This window comes from Medicago truncatula, chromosome 1 (assembly GCF_003473485.1).
Source record: "Medicago truncatula cultivar Jemalong A17 chromosome 1, MtrunA17r5.0-ANR, whole genome shotgun sequence".
Taxonomy (NCBI): Eukaryota; Viridiplantae; Streptophyta; class Magnoliopsida; order Fabales; family Fabaceae; genus Medicago; species Medicago truncatula.
The window spans coordinates 13,733,421-13,761,247 of record NC_053042.1 but is presented as its reverse complement, the minus strand read 5'-3'; the positions used below and the strand labels follow the sequence as shown (position 1 = coordinate 13,761,247).

At 34.1% G+C, this 27,827-nt stretch overlaps 1 protein-coding gene across 9 annotated transcripts in view; it reads right to left on the bottom strand.

The window, feature by feature from the left end:
- LOC25479472 (uncharacterized) overlaps window positions 1-24,436 on the bottom strand; it is a 135,899-nt gene extending 111,463 nt beyond the window's left edge. For 3 of the 9 annotated variants that reach the window (XM_039834218.1, XM_039834219.1, XM_039834217.1), the window contains exons 1-7: window positions 24,242-24,433; window positions 24,062-24,159; window positions 12,960-13,056; window positions 8,683-11,567; window positions 7,612-7,860; window positions 6,807-7,529; window positions 5,732-6,541 (exon numbers count right to left, since the gene is read on the bottom strand). In XM_039834218.1, coding sequence (XP_039690152.1) covers window positions 5,732-6,541; window positions 6,807-7,529; window positions 7,612-7,860; window positions 8,683-11,523 — 4,623 coding nt within the window. In that variant the 5' untranslated portion in view covers window positions 11,524-11,567; window positions 12,960-13,056; window positions 24,062-24,159; window positions 24,242-24,433. Of the gene's footprint in view, window positions 1-5,731; window positions 6,542-6,806; window positions 7,530-7,611; window positions 7,861-8,682; window positions 11,568-12,959; window positions 13,070-24,061; window positions 24,160-24,241 lie in introns of all 9 variants that reach the window. The other 6 variants (XM_039834214.1, XM_039834213.1, XM_039834206.1 and 3 more) reach the window with 6 other exon arrangements.
- Window positions 24,437-27,827: the final 3,391 nt, after the last annotated feature.

Here is a 27,827-nt window from a genome sequence, read left to right as displayed (position 1 = left end):
AATTGTATTGTGAGTTAGTTCAACAAACGTAGCTGTAAAATATAATGCATTTACAAAATAGTATATTATACACTAATTAATGTAAAACTCAATTTAACAATTCTATTCATTTTAAAATTAAGGATAATAATAATTTTCTTTAATGATAACTTTTAAAATTAGTCATGTCAAAAGAAATATTTGTAGATGGTAGTTATTGGGTAGATTGTTTGTAGCTAGTGCTCTATATATAGGATGCAATCACCTATAATACGACTTTTAGTTTCTCAACATTATTTTGTTAACAAGCCTAAAAGTATGCTATTTATAAGTTCACGTATTAAACTACTTCTATGGTGTTTTGTTTTATAAATAACCACCTACATTTTTTCTCCCAAAATGATAATTTAAAATATCATTTTATTTATCTAAATGCTAATTTGTCTTTCAATTGACGTACTTTATATATACTAGCATTGGACGGGCTTCCCTCTAAAAAATAAAAAAACAGTGGACGGGCTAACACTAGTATATACTTTTTTAACCGTTTCTCAGTTCTTTTTATTGCACTAACACATATACATTATCATCATTTTTTTATAAAATTTATATTTTCATGAAAATTAGTTAGATTTTGATTAAAATTATAAGTATAGATCTTGTGATGTTTAAACTCTTGTTCTTTTCTATGACACAACGACCCTTAAGCCGCAACGTGAACATCTCCACAGGTCCTGTTCATGTGCAAGTGGTGTGCGCTATTTTGATGATCATGGCAGAAGCCCTAATCGCTGCTACTATAGCATTCCTATCTGCTACCGCAACAACAATTATGATCACAGCTCAAGATATGGGTTTCAATCACGTGGCAGGTCAAGGACCTGTAAGCCGCATTAACGTCACACTTTCATCAGCAACATCTGCGTCATTCCTCAAAGAAGTCTGCTGGTTCTCAAGGTATTCTGACAATGGCTACTTTCTATTTTACCAATATACCTGATCATATTCATTATCTGAATACGAGACAAGGGTTTGAGGTCTGCGGTATCTTAACGAATCTTTTTGTTTCACGTTTTAGAAATAAAAGAGGTCAATTGTTTGGTTTCGTGCGTTTCACTCATGTTAGAGATGTTGCTAAATTAAATAAGGCTCTAAACAATGTTGTCTTTGGTCATCTTAAGGTTTGGGCTGCCATTGCATGTTTCAATAGGTTTGGTGGTGTTAGTAATAACCATTACGAGGGAGGAAAAAGTAAGCATGTTAAGGGAGTTAAGAATCATATTGAGGGAGAAAAAAAAATATTATTGAGGGAGTTGAAAAATTACAAGACAAGATATCTATTTCTCGTTTAAGGAAAGAGGTATTTGAGTTGGTGAAAGAAGAAGACCGTGCTAGTCAGTCTGAGTGTGAACGAGTTAGACTAGAAATCGCTAATGGCAAAAACATGTGGTTAATGTTGAAGCTGCGAATTATGAGATAGGTGCCTCTTTTGCTGATGTTATTGTTGGAAATTGAATAATTCTGCAAATGTTTTTTGGGGGAAGAAGTATGTCCGGAAATTTTCATCTGATAAACAAGTTTTTGAATGGGCGAGTATGGGGGGCTATTGCAAGAGTCTTGAATGGAGAGCATGTTTTTTTAGTCCAGCAGAAAATTAAAGATGTGGGTGGGGTTTGAGAATGTCAGAGTTATACCAATGGGTGCTGATAATGTGTTCCTGACTTGCTCCGGCACGGAAAATATCAGGACTGTTACTACGGATGCGTCTGAATTCTTTAATTTATTTTTTTCGGGCCTTTTTCCTTGGTCCAAGAATGATGAATTAAAATATGAAAGGGGGGCGTGGTTGCGACTATATGGCATCCCTTTGCATGCTTGGACCACTCAGTTTTTCAACTTATGCCTCTTCGATGTTTGGTAGACTTTTAAAAATTGATTTGAGCACTGCAAATCTTGAACGATTAGAATTTGCTCGAATCCCTATTTCTATCACTACTTTGGAGGAAATCAACTTGATGACAAGCTATGTAAAGTTAAAATTGTCGAAGAATTAGAGCTCGGTCTCTCGGCTGATGTTTTTTTTGAGGATCTTGAATCGGACTCAACTTCAGAATTTTCAAATCCGGATGAAGTACCTGAACATGAACATATCATTGACTCCTTAGTTCATAATGCTTCTTTGGAGTCCAAGCTACCACCACTTGCCAAGGGATGTCCAGTTGTCAAACTTGTATCTACTTCTAACTCTTCTACTGCAGGATGTCTTGATAAAGTGCCACCAAACCAATCACAAAATCATGCTCACGTTACTTTACCATTATCTCTTCATTTGGTTGGCTCTCCTATATTGCCCAAATCCTCTCACCTCACCACCCATGTTATTTCCACTAATCCTTCTTCGGCAGAAAAAATACAACCGCCCATCACTGGACCGTAGAGCACTAAATGGATCAATAACCACATCAAATTGGCTGACAACACAATTAATTCTCCAACTCCGAAACTTCAACCATCTAACCGTTCTGCAGCTTTAAAAGGTAGAATGCATGCTGAAGACCGTCATGTATTGATTCAGTTACTTAAACGTTACGAGAAGAAAAAATTGACAACCAGGCTAGGCATATAGCCAATTTGAAAGACCGTTAGTTTTGTTGTGGTGTGGTTTTTGGGGTGTTTTTTCGTTATTATGCATATTATCTCATATAATGATTGTGGTCTGGGTGGTTGGGAGAAGCAGAAGGATGTTTTGAAGTTGGTTCGGTCTCATCAACCTTGGGTTCTGTGTATTCAAGAAACTAAACTCGAAAATATTGATGACTTTGTACCTCTCTTTGGGGGTCTGCTGCTTACTTTTGGATTCTCTTTTAAGCCATCTGTTGAAGTTTCAGGCAGTATTTTAACTCTATGGGATACCTCGGAAGCGGAGGTGTGGGACAGCAGGATGTTGGCTAGTTCACTTATTATTCACGGTCGCTTTGTCAAAAGTGGTTGTGAGTTTTTTATTGCCAATGTGTATGCACCATGTGATCCCATTGGTAGGCAAGCTCTGTGGTTACATTTGGGTGACATTATTAATAATAACTAAGAAGACAATTGGTGTGTTTGCGGAAACTTCAACGCTATTAGATCCCTTCTTCACTACAAGAAACTTGACATTTAGTGACAGCCGAAAACCATAGGTAAATATCCTTTTACCGTAGGTGTATGCCAAATTACCTATACCTACGGCAATTTTTTTCGTGGTGGATACTGGTGTTATACCTACGGATTTGAGCCGTCGCTACAGCCTATAGTTACGGAATCTATAGCCGTTGGAGAAAACAATTATGTTTTACCTACGGATTTTTGGCGTAGGTATAGAACTTAATTAGAAATACAAAAACTTTTTACCTACAGATTTGGACGTAGGTATAGAACTGCAAATGGTTTTTACCTACAAACATTTCCGTCACTAAAAACTTGCCGAGACCTATCATTTGTTGGTATAAATTTGTTACCGTACGCATTTCATTGCAATTAATGTACACATCACATTCTTGATGCTATATCATTTGAAAATTTTATTTTATGAAATTAATCAAATTACAAACTAGGCAATATATTAGCACACAAAGTAATATTAAGATGTCCATAAAGCATCATAACTAAGTAACTGTAATATGAGTTACAACCGTAGATCAAAACAAAGTTACAGACTTACTCCATCAATTTAAGTCAGAGATGTATAATACTAATATGTTTGGTTTTATATTACCTTCACAATATTAGTATCTCACAACAAGAATATACCTTTATTATATACATCCAACTAACTACATCAGTGGACATTGATGAGTGATGACTTATAAGGAGAGACACCGAAGCCTAACCAAACAGGGAAGAACAAATGCAGCTCAGTTTCAACACTAACACCTAGCATCTCTACCTCTCTCATTAATTGTTTCAACTTTCTGTTAACATTCAAACTATATGCGTCATTTGATTCACACCTAGTTCCAAATGGTATAACATAAATAAATGACATGTAAATTAAAAGTAATGTGGGGCTAAATATAGCAAATGAAAATTCATGAAAATATGTGAATGAGTTACAACTGTTGATTTGGCCATAATTGCTTCAGTCTCGCTACTTCGCTATTTGTCTTTTTAACCAGTTTTTTTTACATATGTCTTTAGTTCATCATTGTCATTACTTTTCACAGAACCTCCCTTTATATTTTCTTAAATGGAAAACTAAGTTAAATCAAGATCTTCGATGACTTATGAGGATAAGCTAAAAACAGCTTATGAACATGTCATAAGCTGTTTTCATAAGTTTTTGCCAAACAACAGTCTTACAAAACTATTAGTTCTTGCCAAAATCAAGTTATATTGCTTTTGCATAAACTATTAGCTATTTTAATAGCCTATCTTCGATGACTTATGAGAATAAGCTGAAAACAGCTTATGAACATGTCATAAGCTGTTTTGATAAGTTCTTGCCAAATAACAGTCTCACAACACTTATGCCAGTATATAAAAGCAAATACATCAACCCAAACACTCCCCAAACCTACTAAATCTCCTTGAAAGATACCCTAAAAATAAAATAACTTTTCATTAAAATAATTGTTGCTGCTGTGTAAAAATAAACAAATCAAAACAAATCAAAAAATCAACACAAATCAAAAAATAAACCTACTAACTTTCCTTGAAAGATAATTGTTACTATCATACTAAAACCATAATCAAAACAAATCAAAAAATCAACAAATATTATAGTAAAAATAAATCAAAAAATCAAGTGAAAATAGTGAAAACCTAATAACAGAATTTTGTCCTTTGATGACTTATAGAAAGTAAAAACAGAAGAAACGTGAAAATTGATGCCTTACAGGATCTCATTTGCTTTGAGATAGAGGGATTTGACTTCAGATTCTTTCAGTTGATCTTCAAGGAATTCGATTTGGGTGTGAAAAGTGTTGCAATTTGGGAACGGGGAAGAACAAGAGAGGATGAGGTTTCAATCAGGGAAGAAAAGGTGAGGTTTTGATTTGGCCATTTCAGGATTTGGAAGAGTGAGATTTTGATTTGGATTCTGAAATGGGTGAAGAATGAAACCGTGTTATGGAATGGGAAGAGTTGGGTTTTTTTTTTGTTTTTATTAGAGTTTTTTTTTATATATTTTCAATTTAGAGGTGGAAAAAATTGGAAAAAGCGGGATCTTTCCCGGTCTATAGTTTTCATTAGGCGCGCTCTCTTGTATTACTTTTTATATTTTTTTTTTTTTTAAGATACCTATACCTACGGCCACTTCCGTAGGTAAAACATATCAATACCTACAGATTTTCGTCCGTCACTATAAACCTCCGTAGGTATATGGCAATTTTCTTGTAGTGCTTGAACGCAATAGTCGAGCATGGGTCAGACTCATGAGGATTTACGAAGTTGAGGTCACTAAAAAATACAGCAGATGTGATGTCGTTGGCAGATCTTAGCTATGTCAGAGTTTTGATCTACACTTCTAGAGACTTTTTCGTGTGAATCTGGTTCTACAATTTAAGAATATGGTTCTTCAACCTTGATTGTTAACTACAACTCCACAAATAATGTTATTATATGATAAATGTTAGTTCAATACATAGTTGAAATTCCCGTGAAAAGAAACCCAAATCATTAATAAAAGCTATCATGTGTCCAAAGAAAACAAAAGAAAATAGAAAACCAAATCATTATATTGTTACACAAGAAGTAAAGTGGTAAATAAACATACCTTATCTTGAAACATGTTGTATATTGTATCGTTTAAGTTTCCCTTCCAATGCCATTCTGAATCAATTTCTGCAATTTTAACTTTTCGAAGAATTGGTGTACTTGTGTTTCCGGCAGAAAAAATCTTCATACGAGGACATTCCCCCACAATTACTTTCTCCAACGACGGAAACTTCATGAAACACTTGATAGAGCAAAACTTGATGAGGCTTGGCAAACATTCCAACATCAAAATTTGTAAACTCATAAAAGCAATGTCAACATTTTCTACTCCAGTAACTACTTCATCAAGTGAATTACAATCTTTTATCTTCAGCACAGTGAGTTTGTCCAAACTTCGTGCAGTAGGAGTTGTGATCAAATATTTTAGCCCATTGCATTTTATTATCTCTAACCGCCTCAGATGATTAAGTGTGACAGAGGAAGGCATCAAATTTATCAAACTAGAACAGCTATCAACCACTAAGTGTTCAAGGAACTCAAGAACTGGGTCAATTTGAGATCCTTCCTCACATATATGTTGAAGTTTAGGTAATTGATTCAATGACAGTCTTTTGATATGTGGATGAGTCTTCTCAGTTATTTCTCCTTTATCTTGAAATATCTTCTTGAAGCAACTCCACTGAACAACTAGTGACTCAAGAGTATGCACATTTTCAAGAAACCAATAAGGAAATCTTGCCTCTTCACTCTCATAGTCACTCAAGCCAATAACAGTCATTTTGCTAAAGAGGGAACTTGAGTTTTGAGTTTGCAATATCATGTCAGCATCCGCCTGTCCCATCCTCAACGCCTCCAAGTTTGGAATCACCTAAAACATATTTAAACAACAATGTAAAAGAATTAAACATTTTATTATTGAGTCAAACAATAATTACTATTGACTAAAATTTGTCATTTTTTCAATTTCTTTTAAACTCGTATATATCCTTTATCGAAATTATGAAAATACTTTTTTGAATATGAAATACACACCATCTAATCTAATTCAATTGAATACAAGTATACTAATTGTTTGGTATTTCAGAAGAATAACACCAATTCGTACAGACATGGTGTGTTCAAGATATGCGTACCTCTTCGGCAATGAAAAGCGGTTGTTTCGTTAAAACAGAGTGTTTGCCATCTCGAAAATTGGAGCTTCTTGTAGATAATGTCGTGAACAATTTCAACTTTGTACATCTAGCGACATTAATATTCCTCAAAGATGGGCACGCTAGAGTATGATTTCCAGCATAGAAACCATTGAGTTTGTATAAGCTCCAAAGCAATAAAGTACTTAGTTGGTTAAACTCAAATATGGGAGCTGCATTCACACTAGATTCTTTCTCCTCTGCAACAATTTGCTTCATGTTGTAACAATCTCTTATCCAAAGTTCCTTGAGATGTGAGCAACGAGTGGCTACAGAGAGTGGTAACAGATACTCCAAGCGTGCACACCCCTTCAATTGTACATTTATTAGATTTTGAAAACTAAGAATTCCTTGAGGATCTCCACTCCATATCTTTTTCAACTTCAACAGTCCATCTAGAGTAACCTCTTTCAATTGTGTCATAACCTCTTCACTGTTATTTTGATTGAAAGTCAATTCAAATATCTCTTCAACTAAAGCACAATTTTTAACCTCCAACTTCTCAAGCTCATTATATGTGTTTTGAAGTGAAGATGGAAAAACCACCACAATTTTCTTACAATTGTTCACTTCCAACATCTTCGATGTTTCAAATTGGTGATGCCATATTGTCTTCAAGTTGTCCATATCCTTGAGTATGATTTTCTCTAATTTCAAAAAATGAACCTATGAAATCATGAATAACCACCATCAGTATAAATAATTATTTAAAATTAATTGGATGCTCCCAATAATAGAATTATCATACCTCTCTCAAAGCATTGTTTCCGTCATTTTTAGCTATTATCTCCTCCATCATATGACAATTACTTATTTCAAGGTGTCTGAGGTTCATAAAACTTTCAACCAAAGAAGATGAGAATAAATACTTCAATCCAACACAATTATCCACAATCAAGCTAGTCAAGTTGCACATTGATTGATGATTGTCATCCCAAATTTGATTCAAATTGAGAAGTGAGCTCAATTTAAGGGTATCCAAATTAGAAAATGCAACCTACATAAAAACAAATTAACAGAAATCATTACTGAAGGCATCGCCTTATTAATATTATCAATTTGTCTGAATATATGAAAAGTTAACCTTAATATATCTTTAATTAAAGATAATCTAGTAATAATCACATACATTTGAGACAAATTTATTACTCCAATAAATTTTCTTAATATCCGTAATTTTTGTAAACTACTCAAATAAAAAGATACGGAGCTGAGTACATGCTTTCTAAACATTTAATAATGTTAGGTCCATAATTAATCAAAACGAGGTAAAAAAGGTCCAAAATATTTACATTGATTACTGCGAAATTAGAGAAACCCATAGAGAGAATTTAAGAGATGATGTGCAATACAGCACAAGATTGATGTACAATGTGATAGTTACTTTAAGATTGATTGATATTCCTAATGGAACTTTAGTACCATATATAACTATAAGACTACAAAGTTGGATTCTTACATAACAATAATAGTTTAATTTAAAAAGTACCAACTATAAAACAATATGAAGTCATCAAATAAAAAAATATATCTAAATATTTCTTACGTATAAACACTAACTTTTAACTTTGAAAATCTTGAGCAAGATGTAATTGTTAATATTCTTATCATTTATTAAATGACGATATAATGCTGCTATTAGCTTTTCTAGTTTTCCTTCAAAAAAAAAAAAGCTTTTCTACTTCATTTACTCTTTTTTTACTCAATTGTTTTTTCACTAAACGTACCAATTTATTCATTAATTAATCTGTTTGTACATATTACACAGTTAAAAATTATATCATTTGTATCAAAAGAAGTTAAAAACAAAATAACATACCTGAGCATTAAAAAATGGTGTAGTATAAGCATAAGGCTCTAGACCTTGATACTTTTCTTTACTTCTATGATGTGTCAAATAATCAGAGGTGAAATTATCAAGTGTCTCCAAATGTTCTAAAGTCAAAGAACGCAATTGAAGAAACTCGATTTTTTCATCAGTGATATCATTATTAGCACTTGAATTGTTGTCTCTGAACACTATCTCCTTCATAGAATTGCACTCACAAACTTCAATCTTACAAAGGTGAGAAAGTCCTTTAACCATTGTAAAGGAGAAAAGATACTTTAACTGGACGCAATTTTTTACTTTGATAACACTGAGACTTCCAAAAGAAGCAACTGAAGGTTGACCATGACATATATGCTCCAAGTTTCTAAGATTAAGAAGTACAAGTGTTTCCAACATGGGAAAGGACGCATGGATTTGATTTCTCTCTTTATTGTCAACAATGTGATTCAAGTTAGTATTATTTTGGACGTGGAGATGTTTCAGCAATGTAAATCCTTCTCTATTTAGGTGAGGAAGCACATTTTGAATTCCATCTACATCATCCAAGTACAAATTCTCAACACCTTTAATCAATGCTTTAATTCCATGCTCCAAATGTATGTTTGTACCAAGTTTGAGCATCAATGTTTTTAAGGTTCCATCCTTGATGTCAGACCAGTCCCACACATCTCCAATAGCTATTTTATATCTTTCAAGCTTCTCGAACACTAATTGCAAGTCCCTTGGCAACATCCAAGTCTCACGAATTTGTAATTCTAGAGCTTTCAAGTTGGATAGCTTTCGAAGCTCGGCAATGCTAGCATTTTCATTTTGAACTGTTAAATTAACATCTTGCCAATTTATAGAGGTATTTCCCATGTACAACTCCTCCAATTTAGTCAAACTTGATATGATGTTTGGTGGGACCACTTCTATTCCTGAATGACTCAAATCAAGCATTCTTAATTGAGTCAATCTCCCTATTTCTCTTGGCAACTTGATCATTGAAGATTTCAAAAGGGAAAGAATTTCTAAATTTTGCAAAGCTTCTAGTGCATCCATATTTTCCAAAATGCATTGATCCAAACACAATGTTTGAAGGTCTTTTAGTAACCGAAACGATGTGGGCAATGATAACAAGTTCAAGTATGTTAAATCTAGCACTCTAAGGCTTCTCATACCCTTAAAAAAAGTATCGGGGATTTCTAAAGATTGATTCTTACTGAACAAAATGAAAAGCTTAATGTTTGGACAATCAATCGTTTGAGGAATCTCGTGCATATCACACCTATATAGAACGATCTGCGTGCACCTTTCAAAAAAATCCTTGTGTGGCCATTCCTTATCAGATTGTTCTCTTAGAAGTAAATGTTTATCCCTACGTGCTACGGAGATAGCAAAATCACGAACAAAGTCATGCATTTGGATAATTCCATCTGTTTTAACTTCAAGCAAAAGACATCTCGCCTCCAAAGATTTGATTATTGTATAAAGTCTGTTTCTTGCATCATCGATGACATTTCTTGCATCATCCATGTCATTTCTTGCATTATCTATGACATTAATATGCTTCAATATGTCCAACCCCATTGAAACTTTGAGAAAGTACTCTATAGACTCACATAGCATTAATGCAAAAAGCAAGAAGAGAGCCCTCATTTCATCACTCTCCAATGAGTTGTAACTCAATTCCAAAGCAGAATAAGTTCCCGGGTCCATCTCTATATGATCATTACTTTGTAATTTTCTTAATGCATCTTTCCAAAGTTGAACATCCCTCTTATTTTTCATTGCACGTGCTACAATCACTACCCTAAGAGGCAAACCTTCACATTTTCTGGCCACTTGAAATGGTAGATCTTTCAAATTGCTATCTTTAACCACATCCCCTGCCATAAATTGAAACAAACTCCATGTCTCGTTTTCACTCATAAGTTCAACTTTGAAAGTGAACTCCTTTGGAACATCCATTTGCAGTAACACTTCTTGATCTCTACTTGTCATCAACAATTTGCAACCATTATGTTCATCACCAACTGGTATCCCCACTTCTTTCAAAACAAGTATGGTCCATATGTTATCTAGAATGATAAGGATACTTTTCTCCATCTTGATTCTTTGTCTAAGGCGTTCTGCTCTGCCACGATTAGTTTCCTCTTCCAATCGCAGACCCAAGGAATCTGCAATCTCCCCTTGAATCCTTTTAATGTCTTGATTTTTCGATACTTCTGTCTCAACCACTCTATCGAACAACTTATGTTCCTTGGCTATTTGAGCAACTTTCTCCACAAGAGTGGTCTTACCCACCCCACCCAAACCATAGACCCCAATGTTGCAAGTAGAATCTGCTAAAGCTTTCACAATGTCTTCCTTAAGTGACTCTCTTGTGTCATACTTTTCACGATCTCTTGTTGAGGAAGAGGCTACTACATCTAGAGGGGGAAGGTATCCAACTTGATCAAAAATCCCTTTTCCTTGAACTTGAACAACATCTTTTGCAATTTTTGTGGCTTTCCTACTTAGTTGATGTCGTAAAATCAAGTTGGGGAACGGCCATGCTGAGCAGCTAACATTGGCATTGCGAGGATCGTTTTGGAGCCCATTCGCCTTTTCAATAACCTCGTTCACTTTATCCAACCAATTCAGAACATCTTTTTCAATTACTTTACCATTTTGTGTTTCTCCTTCAACCAAATGGTTCATTCTTTCTCTTGTAGCCTCAAGATCTTCAACATTATCCTTTAACGTCTTGAAGTTACCTTTGTAGAATATCAAGTAACTTGCTTGACGTCCAAAAGGCACAACGGTATATTCGGCTATTTTTGCAACAACAGAAATTAAAATCTCCATTGATTTTCGTTTCTTCTCCTCTTCTTTGTGACTTGAGTCAAAATCTGAAAGTGAAGGTAAAAGATACTATTTAGTATTTATGGATGAGGGCAAAAGAAACAAGGGCAACATTTAAAAATGTAAGGACATTGACACATTACTCTTAATTTCGATAGAAAACTGCAATTATTAAATAGAAAATGCTTTGGTTAGAATTAGAAAAATGTAGAAAATAAAATCCAATTATAAAGGTAGACAGTGCAAATTGAATTTCATTACAATCATGTGTAACCAATCAAAAATTTAAGACTTGTATTTCTTATCAAAAGATAAAATATACTTTTTATCTCTATAAAAAGACTGAATTTAGTTTTAATCTCAATTAAAATAAAATAAAATTCATCCCTTCAATTTTTAAAAGTATTGTTTCTATCGAATGTAGAATGTGCTTAATATAAATTGGGTTCTTGCATTTGCATACTTATGTTCCTTTGTTATACTCTGAACTCAATACTTTTTATCCTATGCATTTTGTTTTTAAGTGATAAATATAACTCATTTTTGAGCTCAAGAAAATATAATTCATTTCACCACTTGGGTCTTACCTTGGACAACTACACAATCTATGTGACTTTCCATAGACTGATAAGAAGTTAACGAATTTTGCAGATCGGTATAAAAAATTAGTTACAGACGGATGAAAACAAATCAAAATAATTTAGAGTGAACAAAAGCAAAATTCAGTCACTTTAAAGGAATCCAAAACATATTTAATCCTAAAACTTATTATAATTAATAACTTAAGTTAAACATTTTACATTTAACCTATAAAAAAAATTAAAGATACAAGTAAGCAACATGTAAAATAAAAATGTTTGAATTAATCCAAGAGGCTTAGCCAAGGAATCTAGTTCAAACAACATAATGGTGAGAGAGTTGGCAATATGAAAGTATTTTTGTCAACTCGAGAACTAGTCTCATATTGGACCCAAAGGGCCAAACCTGTGGGGATACCTGGGGTATCTACTGTTGTCAAAGATCCTCGGTGGATTATAGGAAAAAAAATGTGTTGAGTACGAACTCGGACTTGGACATGCAACTTTAAATTTGTTTAAAAAGTAAATACTTGACAAAACATAACACAAACTTTTAAGGTATTGGAATTTTTTTTGTCTTGTACGATGTTTGGTGGATAAAAAGTTATTTTTGGTATTTTAGACAACTTATACTTTATACAAAAATTATAGTTCTTTTCCGGTCTCTTGCCCCCTAATTTGTCCAATCCCATGAACAGTTTTAAAATCAACCTATTTAACGTCAAAGGATTAGTCTCCACATTTATGCGTAGAGAATATTTGGTTATTATTATGTTATAATGTTTGAACAAATAGATTAAATTACAAAAAAGAAAGATCATTAAGCCTTTTGATCATGTTTGAAGAGCATGAACCTCTTACCTAGATTATGAATCAACAACGGAAACAACTTGTGCTATTGATGGTGCGATCTACAAGACTGATGCAAAATGTCTTTAAAAAGAAGAAACTAAATGATCTGCAAAGAACAACTAACGACAAAATGTTTAAAAAAAAAAAAAAAAAAAAAAAACTTCAATCACATTGCAAAATTTTACTCTGTATTAGTGAAGGGGAACAAATTTATTAATGCATACCTCTAAACTATGAAATGAACAAAGTGAGTACAAAGTACAAAGCCAATTTCTTTGGTGTACAAATTAAAAATGCAGAAAATATATGAGATATCTTTTCATCACTATTTTTTTGGTTTTTTGTTTTTTTCTTCTCTTTATTGCCATTGGAATGGGAAAATAACATAAATACGAAAAGATTAATTCAAGACTCAAATCTGAAAGACAGACAGTTCAAAAGCAATAAACTCGGAGTCCAATGGATTTGGACTAGACTGTGTAGTAGATTTATGCATGGTTAGGAGCAGAAACATAATCATAATAAATTAATTTAGACAGTGGTACTCTGCACGTGATTGACACACAGTATAATAACTCAAATACTTACTAACCCAATGACACTTTTTTTTTTTTTTAAACATAACCCAATCACACAATTTTCAACTCTGTTGCACTAATTTAACATGGGTTTGTCTTACATGATAAAACAACTAAAATTAGTAACTTTCTTTTGAAAAACAACAACTATTAATTAAAAAATTACATACTCACTCCGTCCCATAATAACTGAATCATTTGCTAAAATATATTATTCCAGAAATGCAATTAAACCTATTTTTTAATATTAAATTTCCTACGCTATAAAGATAAATTGAAGAATTATCACTCCATATTCTAAGTACTGCCTAAATAAATAGATGAATTATCACTCCCTTGGTTACTTAGAATAACATGGTCAGTATAAATATAAATTGTGTGTAACTTTACCTTGCTCTTTTCAATTGTATTAATGTGGATTTGAATATAATTTGCTAACAATGTCTACTTTAATGTGTAATATTTGGCTCATGACAAATTAACATTGGTAATTTGAAAAGTTTAATATTGATTGATATTTTTTTAGTGTAATTTTTTAATTAAAAGCTTTAAGTAATCGGGCTGGCCCGAAAACCCGCAAAGGACTGGGCTTGGACAAATATTTTTGAGCCCGTTTATCGTCTGGGCCTTTTTGGCCCGACCCGTCAAAGCCCAAGTGTAACGCTCACTTTGATTTATTTAATTATTTTGTTGAGTTTAGAGTTTATTAAGATGATTTAAGATGATTTATATGATTTAAGATGATTTATGTGATTTATATATGATTATGTGATGTGTGATATTTTATTTGAGAGGTCTTATTTTATTATTTAATAGAATAAGATTTGAAAATAAAATAAATATTGAGATGAGGGGCTGTTTTGTGAATTTAGAGTGTTTTGTGGGAAAAAGAGGAATAAGATAGAATAGATAGAGGAGATATAAATAGGTGAGAACTAGGTTTAGAAAAGTTTTCACGTACAATCACTTTTGGGAGAAAAGGGAGAACAAGAAGAGAGAAGAACCAAGAAGAGGCTGTCCATCGATTTCTTAAGGTAAGGGTGGGACTAGCATTCAATTCTATTAAGTATATGATTCTGATGGTTGTATTTAACAGGTTGTAGGATTAATTTTTGAGAATTTGAGAATTAGGTTTAAGTGAGAAATTGATGATTAATTGATGAAAAATTGTTAGATTGATGTAGGAACTGTGTATAGACCTTACACAATCCATATATCTGGAATCAATGTTAAGCTTAAAACCATGCCTTTAGGTGGATTTTCGTGAAAACTGCAATTCTGCCCGAGCCAACATTCATCGCTCGCCTCCCGAGTGATGATCCTCGCCCTCGCGAGTGATGAACTTCATCGCTCGCCTCGCGAGCAAGTCCCATTCGCCTCGTGAGTTGCATGTTGCAGCTCGCCATTGAGAGCAGATCACTCGCCATAGCGAGTTTGACCAGTGAGGAAACATGATTTGTGATTTAACTTATTAAGTCGAGCTTTAGATGATTTTGAGTGTCTGAATATGTACAATAATGATTAAGCAAGGTTTTAGACTGAGATTGAACACAGGGAAGTTAAAAATGGGATTTCTGGGTGAATTATGTCAAGCTCCCGAGAGCACCTAGGTCCTAGCTCGCCAAGGCGAGCAACCATGTTAGTGAACTCGCCATAGGGAGCAGAGGCTCTCGCCTCGCGAGCCCTTGTGAGACAGACTGCTTGTTAGGATAAATGTGACCTTTGTCGCACGAGTTGATGTGAGTTGATCAAGGGGTAAGAAACTAAGTTGCTTACCTTACTGTTGTTGTTTCAGTAAGCCTGATATAGATGATTTGATGTTGTTAATAATGTGATATATTTGTATATGCATTACATGAATTATATATGATGTTTGAGATGTTGTTGATTTGCATTTGATATTGTTATATCATGAACTGTTTTATGTACTGCCTATGTTGCTGTTTATTTATTAACTAAGCTGCATGAGTGGGTCTAAGATGAAAGATGTTGTTCCAAATTATTGGATTTATATAAGAGGTCGATGTTTCTAAGATGCTAAGTTGTTGAGTCCATGCATACTCATTCATGTTGGGGGCTTGATGCCCTGGAGCCTTTGCTCAATTAAGTTGAGGGCTTGATGCCTTGGAAGTATATTAATACTCAAATACGTTGAGGGCTTGATGCCCTGGATTGGTACCACATGCATGATTAAGAGGTTTAAGTTGCATAGTCAAGTTGAAGTCGCATTGTCGAGTCGAGTTGTCGAGTTGTCAAGTTGAAGAGTTGTGTCCATGAATTATTAGGTTGCTTTATTTTAATGAAGTGTTTAATGAAGCATTATTATTTATGATATGTTGAAGTTATTTATGTTTTTAAATATAATTGATGAATTATATGCTTAATATTATTGTTTTGTGAAATCTCATCCCTTCTGCTTGGAAATGTTGCTCTTCGTATGAGTAACTTGCAGGTGATCGAGATTTGGTTGTTGTAGTTGCTGTCGTGAGTGGTTTCCTTCTCACGTGTGTCTTTAGGTGCTATGATACGTAACGGGATGGGACTTTGTTGCATGCTTTTCTATTCCTTACGTATTGCTTATAATTTTACATGATTAAGTTGTTAATTGGATTTTTATGAGATGTTTTGATGAGGCCTTCGTGCCAAGACTATTTTAGATGTTGAAATAAATTTCGCTGCGAAGTATTGAATTAATATGTTGTTGATTTTGAAGGATAATTAGTTAATTATTATATTTATGATTTTAAGAAAAGAAGTGTAGCATTCCGTTTGTGATGATTACTCTAATTATTTAAAAGAAATTTTATGTTGGGAAAACGGGTTGTTACAATTGGTATCAGAGCAGGTCGGTCTGTCCGACCAAGTAGATGAGTCGTGTCGTGTTTAGTAACAGTTGAATACTGTCTTATGTTGTTTCGATTGTTTGTTGTGTAGAGAACTAAGAATGGCTGGAAGAAACGACGCTGCGATTGCTGCTGCACTAAAAGTTGTGGCTCAAGCTGTGTGGCATCAGCCTAATGCAAATGCTGGTGCAAATGTTGAAGTAAGGATGATGGAGACTTTTCCGAGGAACCATCCTCCTACTTTCAGAGGAAGATATGACCCTGATGGAGCTCAGACGTGGCTCAAAGAGATTGAGAGAGTGTTCCGTGTCATGCAGTGCACAGAGGTTCAGAAAGTGCGTTTTGGTACGCACATGCTAGCTGAGGAAGCTGATTATTGGTGGATTAGTCTTCTACCTACTCTAGAGCAAGGAGAGAGTTCCTAGACAGATACTTTCCGGAAGATGTTCGCGGGAAGAAAGAGATCGAGTTCCTTGAGCTGAAGCAATGAAATATGTCTGTGACTGAGTATGCTGCCAAGTTTGTGGAACTAGCTAAGTTTTATCCGCACTACACTGCTGAGACTGTTGAGTTTTCTAAATGCATTAAATTTGAGAATGGTTTGCGTGCTGAGATCAAGCGGGCAATTGGTTACCAGAAGATCCGTACTTTTTCTGAGCTGGTGAGCAGTTGCAGGATTTATGAGGAGGATACTAAGACTCATTACAAGATTGTGAATGAGCGAAAAGTCAAAGGTCAGCAGAGTCGTCCAAAGCCTTATAGTGCTCCTGCTGATAAGGGAAAACAGAGAATGATTGATGAGAGGCGGCCTAGAAAGAAAGATGCTCCTGTTGAGATTGTTTGCTATACTTGTGGTGAGAAAGGCCACAAGAGTAATCTTGTCTTGGAGACGTGAAAAGATGCTTTCGTTGTGGAAAGAAAGGGCATACACTTGCTGAGTGTAAACATGATGATATTGCGTGTTTCAATTGCAATGAGGAAGGTCACATTGAGTCGCAATGCAAGAAGCCTAAGAAGGCGCAGACTATTGGGAGATTTTTTGCTTTGACTGGTACTCAGACTGGGAACGAGGATCGTTTGATTAGAGGTACATGTTATTTTGATAGTACACCTTTAGTTTCTATTATTGATAATGGTGCTACGCATTGTTTTATTGCTATTGATTGTGCTTCTAATTTGGGTCCTGTTATGTCAAATATGAATGGAGAGATGGTTGTCGAAACTCCAGCTAAGGGTTTGGTGACTACTTCTCTTGTGTGTTTAAGATGTCCTTTGTCTATGTTTGATCGTGATTTTGAAATTGACTTGGTTTGTTTACCTTTGAGTGGCATGGATGTAATCATGGGTATGAACTGGTTAGAGTACAACCATGTTCACATTACTTGTTTTAGCAAGTCGGTGTATTTCTCTTCTGCTGAAGAGGAAAGTGGCGCAGAGTTTTTGTCTACCAAGCAGCTGAAGCAATTAGAACGTGATGGAATTTTGATGTTTTCTTTGATGGCATCCTTGTCTATTGAGAATCAAGAGGTGATTGATAAGTTACAGGTGGTATGCGATTTTCCAGAAGTTTTTCCTGATGAAATTCCTGATGTGCCTCCAGAAAGAGAAGTTGAATTTTCGATTGACCTTGTTCCGGGTACGAAGCCTGTGTCTATGACACCTTACCGTATGTCAGCTTCTGAGTTGGCTGAGTTGAAGAAACAGTTAGAAGATTTACTTGATAAAAAGTTTGTAAGACCAAGTGTTTCACCTTGGGGAGCGCCGATATTGCTAGTTAAGAAGAAAGATGGTAGTATGAGATTGTGCATTGATTATCGATAGTTGAACAAAGTAACGATAAAGAATAGGTATCCACTTCCGAGAATTGATGGATCAATTAGTGGGTGCACGTGTTTTCAGCAAGATTGATTTGAGATCAGGTTATCACCAGATTAAAGTGAAAGATGAAGATATGCAGAAGATGGATTTTAGAACGCGTTATGGACACTATGAGTATAAAGTGATGCCTTTCGGTGTTGCAAATGCGCCAGGTGTGTTTATGGAGTGCATGAATCGCATTTTTCATGCATTTTTGGATCGTTTCGTGGTAGTATTCATCGATGATATTTTGATTTACTCCAAGTCTGAGGAAGAACATGCCGAACATTTGAAGACTGTTTTGCAAGTGCTGAAAGAGAAGAAGCTTTATGCTAAATTATCAAAGTGTGAATTCTGATTGAAAGAGGTGAGTTTTCTTGGCCATGTTATTTCTGGTTGTGGTATTGCAGTAGATCCCTCTAAAGTTGAAGCAGTATCGCAATGGGAGACTCCTAAGTCGGTTACAGAGATTAGAAGCTTTTTGGGATTGGCTGGTTATTACAGAAGATTTATAGAAGGATTTTCCAAGTTGGCACTTCCGTTAACGCAATTGTCTTGTAAAGGTAAAGCCTTTGTGTGGGATGTTCAATGTGAGAACAGTTTTAGTGAATTGAAGAAGCGGTTGACGATAACTCCGGTTTTGATTCTACCAAAGTCCGATGAACCTTTTGTGGTGTATTGTGATGCGTCCAAGTTGGGCTTAGGTGGTGTACTTATGCAAGATGGCAAGGTGGTAACTTATGCGTCGAGACAATTGAGAATTCATGAGCGGAATTACCCTACGCACGATTTAGAGTTGGGTGCTGTGGTTTTTGTGTTGAAAATATGGAGACATTACTTGTATGGTTCGAGATTTGAAGTGTTCAGCGATCACAAGAGTTTGAAATATTTGTTTGATCAGAAGGAATTGAATATGAGACAGCGAAGGTGGCTTGAATTGTTGAAAGATTATGATTTTGGTTTGAACTATCATCCAGGTAAAGCTAATTTTGTTGCAGATGCATTGAGTAGGAAGACTTTGCATATGCCCGCCATGATGGTAAAAGAGTTCGAGTTGCTTGAACAGTTTATAGATTTGAGCTTAGTCTGTGAATTGTCATCTCAGAGTGTGAAGCTGGGAATGCTGAAGATTGATAGTGAATTTCTGAAAAGTATTAAAGAAGCGCAGAAAGTCGATGTTAAGTTTGTAGATTTGTTGGTTGATAGTAATGAGACTGAAAATAGTGATTTTAAAATCGATGACCAAGGTGTGTTGAGATTCCGAGGTAGAATTTGTATTCCTGACGATGAGGAGATGAAGAAAATGATTCTTGAAGAGAGTCATAGAAGTAGCTTGAGTATCCATCCGGGAGCTACGAAAATGTATCATGATCTGAAAAAGTTGTTTTGGTGGTCTGGGTTGAAACATGATGTGTCACAGTTTGTGTATTCCTATTTGATTTGTCAGAAGTCGAAAGTTGAGCATCAGAAACCTGCTGGGATGATGGTGTCTTTAGATGTGCCAGAGTGGAAATGGGATAGTATATCCATGGATTTTGTGACGAGTTTGCCGAATAATCCTAAAGGGAATGACGCAATTTGGGTGATTGTTGATAGATTGACGAAGTCGGCTCATTTTATTCCGATTAATATTAGTTTTCCAATGGCTCAATTGGCGGAAATTTACATTCGTGATATTGTAAAGTTGCATGGTGTTCCTTCGAGCATTGTATCAGATAGAGATCCAAGATTTACTTCTAGATTTTGGAAAAGTTTGCAAGAGGCTTTAGGCTCTAAGTTGAGGTTGAGTTCGGCGTATCATCCGCAGACAGATGGTCAGTAGGAAAGAACGATTCAGTCGTTAGAGGACTTGTTGAGAGTTTGTGTACTTGAGCAAGGATCAACTTGTGATAGTCATCTTCCATTGATAGAGTTCACGTACAATAACAGTTATCATTCTAGTATTGGAATGGCACCTTTTGAGGCTTTGTATGGTCGGAGATGCAGAACTCCGTTGTGTTGGTTTGAGTCAGGTGAGAGTGTGGTTTTAGGACCATAAATTGTTCAACAAACTACTGAGAAGGTTAAAATGATTCAAGAAAAGATGAAAGCGTCGCAGAGTCGACAAAAGAGTTATCATGATAAGCGTAGGAAAGACCTTGAGTTCCAAGAAGGAGATCATGTATTTTTGAGAGTCACTCCAGTGACTGGTGTTGGACGCGCATTGAAGTCAAAGAAGTTGACTCCGAGATTTATTGGTCCGTATCAGATATCGGAAAGAGTTAGAACGGTGGCGTATCGAGTGGGTTTACCACCGCATCTTTTGAATTTGCATGATGTATTTCATGCGTCGCAACTTCGGAAGTATGTTCTGGATCCATCTCACGTGATCCAAAGTGATGATGTGCAAGTTAGAGATAACCTTACGGTTGAGACTTTACCGATGAGGATTGAAGATCGTAAAGTGAAGACGTTGAGAGGCAAAGAGATACCTCTTGTGAAAGTCATTTGGGACAAAGCGACTGGTGAAAGCTTAACGTGGGAGTTGGAGAGTAAGATGCTGGAATCTTTTCCAGAGTTGTTTGCATGAGGTAAATTTTCGATGACGAAAATCTTATAAGTTGGGGAGAGTTGTAACGCCCACTTTGATTTATTTAATTATTTTGTTGAGTTTAGAGTTTATTAAGATGATTTATATGATTTAAGATGATTTATGTGATTTATATGTGATTATGTGATGTGTGATATTTTATTTGAGAAGTCTTATTTTATTATTTAATAGAATAAGATTTGAAAATAAAATAAATATTGAGATGAGGGGCTGTTTTGTGAATTTAGAGAGTTTTGTGGGAAAAAGAGGAATAAGATAGAATAGATAGAGGAGATATAAATAGGTGAGAACTAGGTTTAGAAAAGTTTTCACGTACAATCACTTTTGGGAGAAAAGGGAGAACAAGAAGAGAGAAGAACCAAGAAGAGGTTGTCCATCGATTTCTTAAGGTAAGGGTGGAACTAACATTCAATTCTATTAAGTCTATGATTCTGATGGTTGTATTTAACAGGTTGTAGGATTAATTTTTGAGAATTTGAGAATTAGGTTAAAGTGATAAATTGATGATTAATTGATGAAAAATTGTTAGATTGATGTAGGAACTGTGTACAGACCTTACACAATCCATAGGATGATATCTGGAATCAATGTTAAGCTTAAAACCATGCCTTTAGGTGGATTTTCGTGAAAACTGCAATTCTTCTCGAGCCAACATTCATCGCTCGCCTCCCGAGTGATGATCCTCGCCCTCGCGAGTGATGAACTTCATCGCTTGCTTCACGAGCAAGTCCCATTCGCCTCGCGAGTTGCATGTTGCAGCTCGCCATAGAGAGAAGATCACTCTCCATAGCGAGTTTGACCAGTGCGGAAACTTGATTTGTGATTTAACTTATTAAGTCGAGCTTTAGATGATTTTGAATGCCTGAATATGTACAATAATGATTAGGCAAATTTTTATATTGAGATTGAACACAAGGAAGTTAAAAATGAGATTTCTGGGTGAATTATGTTAAGTTCCCGAGAGCACCCAGGTCCTAGCTCGCCAAGGCGAGTAGCTTACTCGCCAAGGAGAGCAGCCATGTTAGTGAACTCGCCATAGCGAGTAGAGGCTCTCGCCTCGCGAGCCCTTGTGAGACAAACTGCTTGCTAGGATAAATGTGACCTTTGTCGCACGAGTTGATGTGAGTTGATCATGGGGTAAGAAACTAAGTTGCTTTTCTTACTGTTGTTGTTTCAGTAAGCCTGATATAGATGATTTGATGTTGTTAATAATGTGATATATTTGTATATGCATTACATGAATTATATATGATGTTTGAGATGTTGTTGATTTGCATTTGATATTGTTATATCATGAACTGTTTTATGTACTGCCTATGTTGCTGTTTATTTATTAACTAAGCTGCATGAGTGGGTCTAAGATGAAAGATGTTGTTCCAAATTATTGGATTTATATAAGAGGTCGATGTTTCTAAGATGTTAAGTTGTTGAGTCCATGCATACTCATTCATGTTGGGGGCTTGATGCCCTAGAGCCTTTGCTCAACACGTTGGGGGCTTGATGCCCTGGAGCCTTTGCTCAATTAAGTTGAGGGCTTGATGCCATGAATTATTAGGTCGCATTGTCGAGTCGAGTTGTCGAGTTGTCAAGTTGAAGAGTTGTGTCCATGAATTATTAGGTTGCTTTATCTTAATGAAGTGTTTAATGAAGCATTATTATTTATGATATGTTGAAGTTATTTATGTTGTTAAATATAATTGATGAATTTATGCTTAATATTATTGTTTTGTGAAATCTCACCCCTTCTGCTTGGAAATGTTGCTCTTCGTATGAGTAACTTGCAGGTAATCGAGATTTGGTTGTTGTAGTTGTTGTCGTGAGTGGTTTCCTTCTCACGTGTGTCTTTAGGTGCTCTGATACGTAACGAGAGGGGACTTTGTTGCATGTTTTTCTATTCCTTACGTATTGCTTATGATTTTACATGATTTAGTTGTTAATTGGATTTTTATGAGATGTTTTGATGAGGCCTTCGTGCCAAGACTATTTTAGATGTTGAAATAAATTCCGCTGCGAAGTATTGAATTAATATGTTGTTGATTTTGAAGGATAATTAGTTAATTATTTCTCCCTCTGTTCCTTTTTAATTGTCACTTTTGCATAATTTTTTTGTTTCTAATTAACTGTCACTTTCAAAGTTCAATACAACATTAAATGTTGTTTTGCCTTTATTACCCTTGATTATTTATTGTAGAGAGAGAAGTAAATGAAATGAGATATTAAATGATGAAGGTTATTATAGGAAAAAGATGAATTGTTGCATCAAAAGTAGTAAAAAGTATTTGTTGTCTTGGTTTGTGTAAAAATCTCAAAAGTGACAATTAAAAAGGAACGGAGGGAGTATATTTATGATTTTAAGAAAAGAAGTGTAGCATTCCGTTTGTGATGATTACTCTGATTATTTAAAAGAAATTTTTATGTTGGGAAAACAGACTGTTACACCAAGCCCGTCATGGACACGGGTCGGGTAACCCGTTTTGACAGCTCTACTTGCAGCATCCAAAAGAAAAATTCAATCATTTTAGCGGAATTCAAAACATCTTTAATTCCAAAACAGATTATAATTAGTAATTTGAGTTGAGTATATTACATTTAACCAGTAAAAAAATTAAAGATATAAATGAACATGTAAAATAAAAAACAACATCATGTTAGGAGAGTTAGGAGAGTTGGTCAAAGATCCTAGTTACGGGGGTGAGAAAAAAACAAAAAAGTCTTGAGTTCAAATTTGGATTTGTGCGTGCAACAATGTTAAAACTCTTATGGTAAATTTGTTGTCAATCAGTAACATTAAAACTCTTTGCATTAAAACTCTTAGGGAGAGTTTGCTGACAATTTAGATTTCACTAAACTCGAAAGATTAGTCTCCACAATTTTTCTTTAAAAGAAAGAATCTTCACAGTTGTATGTCAAAGTTACTAGATTGTTAGTTTGTTATAATTTTAAACAAATAGATTATGTGTATGTTTGGCCACTAAACGGTTTATGATTGATGGCATCAAAACTCTATATATCTTGGTTTTGGTTTGTAGCTAAATCTAGAATTAAGCAAAGCGTTAATTTTTCTATTTGGTGTTCTAATCCTTTGACTTGTCTTCAAAGTGGTTATTATTACTTTGTAATGGGATTGAGTACCCTTTATACTTTCATTAATTCATTTGCTTATAAAAAACAAATTAAATTACTAAAAAGAAAGATCATTGGGCCTTTTGATAATATTTTTATTGAAGAGCATGAACCTCTTACCTGCTAGATTATGAATCAACAACGGAACAACAGGTGCTATTAATGATGTAATCTACAAGACTGATGCAAATTGGCTTCAAAAGAAGAAACTAAATGATCTGCAAACAACAACAAAATAATAAAACAAACTTCAATCTCAAATAGCAAAATTTTACTATCTATTAGTTAATGTGTACCTACCTCTAACCACTCTCAAGAAACTCTAATCCTTGAAATGAACGGAGTGAGTAGTACAACAAATTAAAAATACAAACAATATATGAGATAACTTTCCATCACTATTTTTGAGTTTTGTATTTTGGTTTTGGTAATTTTTTTTCTTTTTTTCTTATAAAAATGCGAAAATAACAAAAATCTGAAAGACAAAAGAGAAATAAGAAGATATTAATTAGACTCAAATCTGAAAAACAATCAACAAAGCTCTTTTTTGTTTGTTTGACTTCAAAAGCAATAAACTCTGAAATCTACTATAGGCAGTGGAACTACTATATATATCTTACATGATGCACATTCTTAAATAAATATTAATTTGTACAGTCCAATGAAAATTAATAAATTAATTTAGACTTTAGACTATGGGAATATTTATTTTCCCAATCAAGTCTACGGAAAAATAATACTTAAATCAAATTTTTTTGGTAGAATCCTGAATATTTAATTTCAGTTATATTTTTTTTAAATTATCCTCAAGTCTACACCAACCCCTTTCTCAATTCTCAAATTGCAAAATTTTACTATAACCGAAGGAAAATAAATAAATGCGTACCTGCCTCTAAAGTATACCATCTATATTCCAATCAAAATAATAAATTATTTAAGGCAGTGAGAATATCTGCTTCCCAAATGGATCTAAACACAATCCAACAATTATAGGATAACACAGTCCACACTGCTCTTTTTTGTTTGTTTGACTTCAAAAACAATAAACTCTAAGAAACTATGTTTCAGAACAGAAACTTAATATCCTTCAAAAAAAAGAACAGAAACTTAATAAACTCTGCACGTCATGCACATTTGGTAGTGGAACATATAATAATTCAAATCTACGTAAAATTATATTAATGAAACTATAATAATTCAAATCAACAAAGCTCTTTTTTGTTTGACTTCAAAAGCAATAAACTCTGAAATCTACGTAACAGTATAGGCAGTGGAACTATTATATTGTATCTTTTATTTTTTGACTAATGTGCTCCATTAATTTATTTGTTGGTTACATTTTAGTCCCATAAATTATTAACGTTACAATTTGATCCTTTTAAGCTATCTTCCGTTAACCAAATAAATCCCCACCGTCAAAACCGTTAATCCAATGTCTAAGGTAGATATACGTTGCAAGTTGTTACGTCACCGTTCACATGTGCCTATTTAACGTTTTGGCAAAAGACTCACGGTGAAGATTTATTTGGCTAACAAATAGTAACTTAAGGGACTAAATTGTAACGTTAATAATTTATGGGACCAAAATGTAACTAACAAATAACTTAAGGATCAAATCATTAATTAAGCTTTTTTTTTCTGAGAGAAACTTCTATATTGGATCTGTCGTCTTCATATAACATGATGCACATTTTTAAATAAATATAATATTAATATTAATTCATACACTCCAATGAAAATTAATAAATTAATTTAGACGGTGGGAATATTTACTTCCACAATGACGTCCATGGAAAAATAATACTTAAATCAATTTTCTTGGCGGAATCCTGAACTTTTATTCAATTATTTTTTTAAATAACCACAAATCCATAACAACCTCTTTCTCATTCACATCATCTCAAGTTTTTTATTTTAATTATTCTTTCACCAGCAACTTCTAACCGAGAAAGTCTTGAATTTTCTACGGTGTTAACTCTCCGATTGGCGGTAGAATCTCTCACCTTCACGAAGTTTGGCTCTATATAATTTGGGGAGATTTCAAAATCATCATCAGTCTACCTGATGTTGGACTGTTTGGCTCGAAAGAGACGTTATACTTGTTGTTATTGCAAGGAGTTCTTGGTTCTTGGATCCATTCCGTGTTAACGATTTGTCCATACACCGTATGTTAGACATTCACTAGTGTTGTTTTTTTTTTTTGTATTACCTGATTGGGTTGACATACACTTTATGTGGATTGATTGTGTTAGGTTAACATCCCCTCAGTTCTTTTTTGTATTTATTTTTTTCCTTTTTTAATAATATATATGAGCACTCGATATAGACTGGAATTGCCAGACATTCCAACTTTTGGATTGTTTCCTATTCATTTCTTATGCCACTGGACTCTTGCCTTATAAAAAAAAAACTCTCCGGTTCTTAAGGAAAATAGGTTATGATAATTCAGAGTTCGGTCGAGATGTAAGCAAAACCTAACAAAAGATGTTCCCATGAATTGAATTCGAGTTCTGCAAAATAATTCGTCACATAAGGAGCTCATTAGCCACTTAACCACAATCACTTTGTTCGAGAAAATCTTGAATGATCACAAACATTTGAGTACACATATATATATCAAAATAGATATCTTTTAATTGTTTCTAAAAGAAGTACAATTTTTTTCTCTTTCTAACATTTCCCAAGTGTGCAAGTGAAATGAATACAAATGGTGTAGGGGAAATCTCTATAGGGGTCTGAATCCTTTCCGGAGTTACACGAGATGATGAGAGTCTAGTTAAATCTTATCCATTAAAAAATATCGTATGTGGAAATTTTAAATGTTGAAAATGTGTGTGTGTGTTTGTGAGAGAGAGAGAGTATTTAATGGTGCGGATCGTCACCAGAAGGATTTCCATTTGAGAAAATTCATTCTTGTCTGTATAGAGTGGGATTGGATCCTGTCAAGTTTATTTGTCTATAGGTGTGTTTGGTTCAACTTTGGATATAATTGATTCTGACATAATTGATTCTGATATAATTGATTATGACAGAATTGATTTTGAGAGATTTGATTTATGTTTATACAATAATGCAGAATTGATTAAACAAACTAAATGTTGTTAGGATAGTTTTTTTATCAAAATTGCTTTTGAATGTATAATTACTAAAATGGACATAGTTAAATTCAAGTAAATGTGCATAGTTGAATGTATATGTATATCAATACTAAATATAGATATATTATTTAATTTAAACAAATACATTTTCTATATATTAATTTAAAACATAATAAATACGATCATTAAACTAATTTTTTTTTACAAAATATTTGTTCATATATTTTATATTTTTTGATAAAATATATTTAAGTTAAATAATACTAGAGTTAGTTGCCAAAAATGATAAAATATAGCGTAAAAGAAAGGTAAAAGAAAAAATACAGTAAATCTGAATGGGGACGCCGTAAAGGAAAATCCAAAATTTGGTAATTCATGACCATAAACACTTTTTCGGGGCTGATTTGGTTCGTTAAATTTTCTGAATAAATTTGGTTCATCAAATTAATTACAAAGCAAAAAGAAGGAGAATTGATAAAAGACAATAAAGGAAAATAATAGGTTGTAATAATCAAAATATAAAAGTTAATGTAGAATTTGTTCTATGAAAGCCAAAAGTTAGGAATTGTAGCTTTAAGTAGAATATTGCTTTTGGAGGATAGAATCAATTCTAAAAAGCCAAACCAAACTACATTGAAAACTCAATTTCCACTTTTGAGGTTTGTAGAAGTACTTCTTATTGCTGAAAAGTCAAAATAAACAGACACTATGTCTCCCATGAGTTATCAATCTTACCATTGAGTGGAAAAAAGTGAGATCAGCTTTTAATATAAAAAAAAAAAAATTGG